Source organism: Ammospiza caudacuta, chromosome 19 (assembly GCF_027887145.1).
Source record: "Ammospiza caudacuta isolate bAmmCau1 chromosome 19, bAmmCau1.pri, whole genome shotgun sequence".
NCBI lineage: Eukaryota > Metazoa > Chordata > Aves > Passeriformes > Passerellidae > Ammospiza > Ammospiza caudacuta.
In genome coordinates this window covers 12,254,125-12,260,184 of record NC_080611.1, presented here as the reverse complement: position 1 = coordinate 12,260,184, position 6,060 = coordinate 12,254,125, and the positions used below count along the sequence as shown (strand labels likewise).

General features: G+C 66.8%; 1 protein-coding gene across 1 annotated transcript; it reads right to left on the bottom strand.

Annotated features, from left to right (window-relative positions):
- Positions 1-1,553: 1,553 nt before the first annotated feature.
- NPTX1 (neuronal pentraxin 1) lies at positions 1,554-5,266 on the bottom strand. The gene is made up of 5 exons (XM_058817358.1): positions 4,838-5,266; positions 4,305-4,512; positions 3,633-3,877; positions 3,361-3,540; positions 1,554-3,285 (listed from the first exon to the last, which is right to left on the bottom strand). The coding sequence occupies exons 1-5, from the start codon at positions 5,264-5,266 to the stop codon at positions 3,064-3,066; spliced, it is 1,284 nt and encodes a 427-aa protein (XP_058673341.1). The 3' UTR covers positions 1,554-3,063.
- Positions 5,267-6,060: the final 794 nt, after the last annotated feature.

The window sequence follows — 6,060 nt, the reverse complement described above, 5'->3', positions numbered from 1 at the left end:
CCTGCCCGGGGCTGCTCTGCCTCTTCTCTGCCTGAGCTGAGCGCTCCCATCGATACCCGCAGGGTTTGGGGGACCAAGAGCAGCTCGAGGGTCGCTCGCAGCCCGGGAAGCCCGGAGGCAATGGGCAGGGTTTGTTACCTGCTGAGCGCAGGAGTTCCTGCGGCTCCCTCAGCCTCCATCCCCATCCCATCCCATCCCATCATCATCATCCCATCCCCGAGTGTGGGATGTGGCACATCACCCTCCGCTGTGCCCGTGGGCTCAGTGAAGTGCCCTGAAACAGCTCTGGTGTCCCACCTTTCCCCTCTGTCCCGCCTTTCCCCTATGTCCCACCTTTCCTCTCGGCCCCAGCAGATTCCCGGTGCCGGCTGTCCCCTCCCCAGTGTGCCCAGCCCTTGTCACTCTGCTCCTGTCTGTGGCCTTTGGTGTGAAAGTGGCCCTTCCGTGGCCATTGCTGTGACATTTCCCATGGCCACTGCTGTGACATTTCCCTGTGGCCACCCCAGCCCCGGGAGCTGAGGGTCGCTGTCCCCAGCCGTGGCAGCATCGAGGGCTCTGCTGAACTCCCCCAGCTGCGTCCCTCGGGGCTGTCCCCGTGTCCCTGCTGCTGCCCCTGTGTCCCCACCGCTGTCCCGTGTCCCGGGCTGGATCCACCCCATTCCCGTCCCCATCTGCAGCGGGATGGGGGCGTTTCGGGGGCGCTGTGTGGGAGGTCCCTTTGGGCTGGCTGCAAGGGATAAATTATTTCCCTCCCTGTACCTTCGATGCGATTCCTGTGGGTCAGGGGGAGGCTGCAGCTCTCGGGGACAGCGCAGGGGCCACTGCGCTGGCCTGTCCCCGTCTGTGGCTCAGATTCCCTGGGGACACTGCGCTGGCCTGTCCCCGTCTGTGGCTCAAGTTCCCTGGGGCCACTGCGCTGGCCTGTCCCCGTCCGTGGCTCAGGTTCCCTGGGGCCACTGCGCTGGCCTGTCCCCGTCTGTGGCCTCCAGCCCCGTCACCCTGTGAGCCCCAGCCCGGATTCCCCCGGGAGCGGGAGAATGCATTCGCTGCACTCCAGGAGCTGCGGCCGGAGCCCAGCCCGGCTCCCGGGGCAGCGGAGGCAGCCGGGCCCGGCTTTGTCACGGTGCCCGCACCGGGAGCAGCCCCTGCAGAGCCCCGGGTGCCGCTGTGCCCGCACCAGCCTGGCAGGACCCACAGGGAGCTCCAGACAGCGGCTCGAGGGAAAAACACGTCAGTTAGTGTGGCGTGTTACATAAAGCAGGGAAAGAGGGAACAGGAGAGGGAGACAGCCTGGCACAGAGGCTCAGGGCGTGCCTGAGCCAGCTCCGAGAGGAACTGGGCAGAAATCTCTGCTTCGTGCAGGCACAGAACCTTCCTGTGGAAAAAGACAAGCTGCTGAGCACTGGCTGCTCAGGGAACACACGTGAGAGAGGCCGGTGTCTTTCTTCACGCTTTATTGTGTAAAAATAAAATCAACAATTCATGTAATCCCAGCAATAGAATGGAAAAAGCATGAGAATCCGTAGAAACAGTGCATTGTCAGAACTGCCGATGCGGGCCGGATGCACGGGGTGTCAGAACCCCTTCAAATCCCAAAGGAGACAGAGCCGGGAGTAGGAAAAATGTACAGCTTTGGTTAGCAAAATAATGACAAATTAAGATACATCGATTCTCTCCCCTACTGTACACTATGTACACGCGTTGACATCACACCCTTTCGTGGTTTTTTGGCAAATCCAACGCACCTGGGGCTGGAGTTAAACCCGTGCCGTGGTCTCGCTGTTGTTCTCAGCAGGTTGTGCCTGTGCTCGCCGAAGTGGACGGGGGCTTGGGAGGAACTCAAATTAACTCTCGATGGTTCGGGGTTTATTTTCTCGCACCAAGAGCACGGCCGAGGCTCCGCTGCCCTGAGCCGTGCGCGGGGCCTGGCTCGGGGGTGCCGGGGCAGCCGGGGCGAGCCCCGAGCTCCGGGCTCCGAGCTCCGAGCCCCGGCCGGGGCAGCTCCCGGGCCCGCGCCGGCCCCGCCGCTCCGCCCGTGTCTTTGCCGCATCTTTGGAGTTGGTCGTGAGGCTCTGGAGCCCCGGGTGAATTCTCTGCCTCCTCCTCCGCTGCCGCCCAGGGCGGGCAGGAGGGGGGCTGGGGAGTGATTTCTGCAATCTGTAGTACAAACCAGGAGTTTAGAAAAGGAAACCATACAAAATGCATCTGTTATCTCAAAATACGCTTCTTTATCTCTTTTTATCCTGCAGAATCTCAAAGCACTTTTTTTTTTTTTTTCCTCAGGGAGCGCTGATAATTCTATATATATTTTTTTTTTTTATCTTCATAAAAATACCCTTTTTTTATTATTGGTAATAAACTTCCCTTTACAGTAAGAGAAACAAGAGAGTGTATTATCAAAAGCAGAAAGGCTTCAGACCTGTCAGTGGGAGCTGGGCTGGAGGGGACGGTAAAGGCTATTTGTCACCAGCTAAGGAGCCTCGGGGGGCTGCAGGCGGCGGGGCCGGGGGTACCTGAGTGCGGCAGGTCGGGGAGCGGGGCCGGGGGTCCCCAGGTGCCCGCCGCAGCCCGGGGCTATGGCTGTGGTGCCCGGGAGGGGCTCCGGGGCAGGGGCGGCTCCTCAGGGGGGTCAGCGGAGGGGTCGCCCCTCCTCGGGGTCCCGGTTGGAGCGCAGCTGGGCGGGGGGGATGTCAGAGCTCTCCCCCAGCCCCGGGGGTCAGGCTGGGCAGAGAGAGGAGCCCCGGGCGGGCTCCGGGCCGGGCCCCGCGGCCTTTTCAGGCGCCGGTGCCCGAGGGAAGCGGCGGCGAAGCGGGGGCCGGGCCGGGGGGCGGCGGGGGGGCGCAGCCGCGCCAGGCCAAGGCACGCAGGCGTTGAAGGACGTTGGCAAGACAGAAACCGGAGGGTCGTGGGGCTCCGGGGGCGGGCGCCCCGCTGCCGGGGCATCCCCGCCGCCGGGACGAGTCGGGTGGCTTCGTTCTCGGTCGTTTTTGCGCAAAACAAGGAGGAAACAAACAAATAAATAAAAGAACCCGCTGAGGAGGTTTCTCTCGCTTGTCCGTGGCCCTAGTTGAGCTGGCGGCAGGCCTCGAAAGTCCACTTGGTGGCCCCGCCGTAGATGTCGATGTTGGCCTCGGCCCAGGCGATGACGTTGCCCGCGAGCGCCTTGGAGCTGCAGGTGGCCAGGCCGTACACCTCCCCCGGGCTCAGCTTGCGGTCCCACACGTTGAAGTGGGCCAGCTCCCCCACGAACGCCTGCGTGGCGTCGAAGCCGCCGCCCAGCGTGTCCTGCGGAGGGGCCGCGGTCAGCGGGGGACGGCACCGGGGGCGCGGCCCGCGTCCCCCCGGGGCACCGGCGCTTACCTGCTCCTGGCCCAGCACCAGCACGCCCTGCGGCTTGATGGGGTGGTAGGGGGCCAGGTTCTCGCCGTTGCCCGTCTGCGTGCCGTCCTGGTACGCTTCCCACACGCCGTCCCGCGTGGTCCAGGTGACGCAGATGTGGTGCCACTTGCCGTCGTTGATGGCGAAGGGCAGCTTGGCCACCTGCGGGCGGGCAGCGGGGTCGGGGCGGTCACTCGGGGGTCCCCCCGCGCCGCCCCCCAGCCCAGAGCCCTCCCCGCGGCCCCGGGCCCTACCTTGTCGTTGATGAGGATCTCCATGGGGTTGTTGCCCCACTCGATGAGCACCAGCTCGTTAGCCTGCCCGGGCACGGCGTAGGAGAAGGGGGTGCCCATGCCGGGGGAGGCGCTGGATTTGATCCACATGCAGATGCTGAAGGCGTACATCTCGGGCAGGCTCTTCTTCACCTTGGCGTACATGTAGTTGGTGCGCAGGTGGAAGGTGAGCTGGAACCTGTCCGGGGGCCGGTTGTCCTTCTGGCCTGCGGGAGCGCGGGGCCGGTGGGCTCCTGCCGGGCCCCCTTTCGGCCCCTTTGGGGGTTCCCCCCCTCCCCACCCCGTTATGTAACGGGCCTTGAGATGGCAGCGAGGAGCAAATCCCTCCGGCGCCGCGCGGCTCCCTAATCCCCGGGAGGGGCAGCGCCCGGAGCGTCCCCGGCACCGAGCCCGCGGGCACCGGCGGCCCCGGGAGCCACCGAGCGAGGGTTTGGGCAGGGAGGGACCTCAGCGATCGGCCGGTCCCGACCCTGCCACGGGGACAGCCAGGCTGGGGGAGAGGGAGCGCTCCCGGGGAGGGAACGGGACGGGGTCGGCAGATCCGCCCGCGGGAGCGGCTCCGCATCGGCGGCAGCGCCCGGTCCCGGAGGCGGGGCAGCTCCGGGGGTCCCGGGGGTGGGCAGCGCCCGGTACCTTTCTCCAGGTCGCTGATGCGCTGGTGCAGCGAGGTGAGGGTGCTCTCGATCTTGCCGCGCTCCTCGGACTCGTTGCGGGGGCTGAGCTTGCCCTCCTCCAAGCTGTTCACCCGCGACAGCACCTGCTTCTCCAGGTCATCGATCTTGTTCTGCAGGATGTCCTTCAGGTTGTTGGTCTGGCTGGAGGAGTTCATCCTGCTGAACTGCTGCAAGGGGCGAGCAGAGGAGCCGGGATGTTATTACCGGGAAGCGGCTCCCGGTGCCCGGCTCCGCGGGATGCCCTGTGCCCCGGCTCTGCGGGATACCCGCTGCCCCGGCTCCGCGGGATGCCCGGTGCCCCGGCTCTGGGAGCTGCCCGGTGCCCGGCTCCGCGGGATGCCCTGTTCCCCGGCTCTGGGAGCTGCCCGGTGCCCGGCTCCGAGGGATGCCCGGTGCCCGGCTCCGCGCTCCCCGCGCTGGGATGCGCGGCTGCCCCGGCTCCCCGTGTCTCCCGGCGCCCGGCTGTGCGGCTCCCCGGCTCTCCTCGCGTACCTCCAGGTTCTCCAGCCGGGTTTTCAGCGACTGCAGCGTCTGCCCCAGCTGGCTGAGGGTCTCGGCGGCGGCCGGCCGCGACAGGTCGCCCATGGTGTTCTTGGAGAAGCCTTTCCTGCCCTTTCCCTCGCCGGGCGGCTCCAGCACGCTCTGGCTCTCGCAGCGGCCCAGCTTGGCCGTGAGCTCGCGGATCGTCTCCTTCTGGTTCATGATGGTTTCCTTCTGCTGCAGCACCGTCTCCCGCAGCTGCAGCACGGTGCCCTTCAGCTCCTCGGCCGAGCCGGTGCCCAGCGCCGAGGCGGCGCACACGTCCCCGTCCAGCGGCACCGAGGTGCAGATGAAGCGCGTCTGCCCCAGGCCCTGGCCGAGCGCCGGCCCCAGCAGCAGCAGCAGCGGCAGGAGGCGGCTGCCGGGCGGCCCCGCGGCCATGGCTCCGCTCGGCTCCGCTCGCTCCGGGCCCGCTCCGGCTCCGCTGCGGCGCCGCCGCTTTTATGGCGGCCGGGCGGGGCGGCGCGGGGCGTCACGGAGCGCGGAATCCCGGCCCGGGCGGGGGAACCGCGTGGGAGCGCGGCGGGAGCGGGAGCGGGAGCGTGCGGGGCTGGGGCTGCGGGCGTGACAGCGCGCCCGTGCGTCCGTGTGTGTGTGTCCGTGTGTCCGCCTGTGTGTCCGTGTGTGTGTCCGTGCGTCCGTGTGTGTCCGTGCGTCCGTGTGTGTCCGTGTGTCCGCCTGTGTGTCCGTGTGTCCGTGCGTCCGCGTGTGTCCGTGTGTCCGTGTGTGTGTGTCCGTGTGTCCGTGTGTGTGTCCGTGCGTCCGTGTGTGTCCGTGTGTCCGTGTGTGTGTGTCCGTGTGTCCGCCTGTGTGTCCGTGTGTGAGTCCGTGTGTGTCCGTGTGTCCGCCTGTGTGTCCGTGTGTGTCCGTGCGTCCGTGTGTGTCCGTGTGTCCGCCTCTGTGTCCGTGTGTGTGTCCGTGCGTCCGTGTGTGTGTGTCCGTGTGTCCGTGTGTCCGTGTGTGTCCGTGTGTCCGTGTGTGTGTCCGTGTGTACGTCCGTCCGTGTGTCCGCCTGTGTCCGTGTGTGTGTCCGTGGGCGGGAGCGCGCGTGGACGGCGCTTGGGCAGGGGAGACTGTGCGGGGAGAGGCTGCGGGGACGTGCGGGGATGTGTGTGCGGGGGATGAGTGTGAGGGGTGTGCGTGTGTGTGTGTGTGTGTGAGCATGTGTGTGCGGG

Excerpts from the sequence above, each read along its gene's own strand:
- NPTX1 (XM_058817358.1), bottom strand. The coding sequence starts at position 5,266 with ATGGCCGCGGGGCCGCCCGGCAGCCGCCTCCTGCCGCTGCTGCTGCTG. Across the intron at positions 3,541-3,632 it reads AGATCCTCATCAACGACAAG|GTGGCCAAGCTGCCCTTCGC; the intron begins GTAGGGCCCGGG and ends GCCCGCCCGCAG. Across the intron at positions 3,286-3,360 it reads TGGTGCTGGGCCAGGAGCAG|GACACGCTGGGCGGCGGCTT; the intron begins GTAAGCGCCGGT and ends GCCCCTCCGCAG.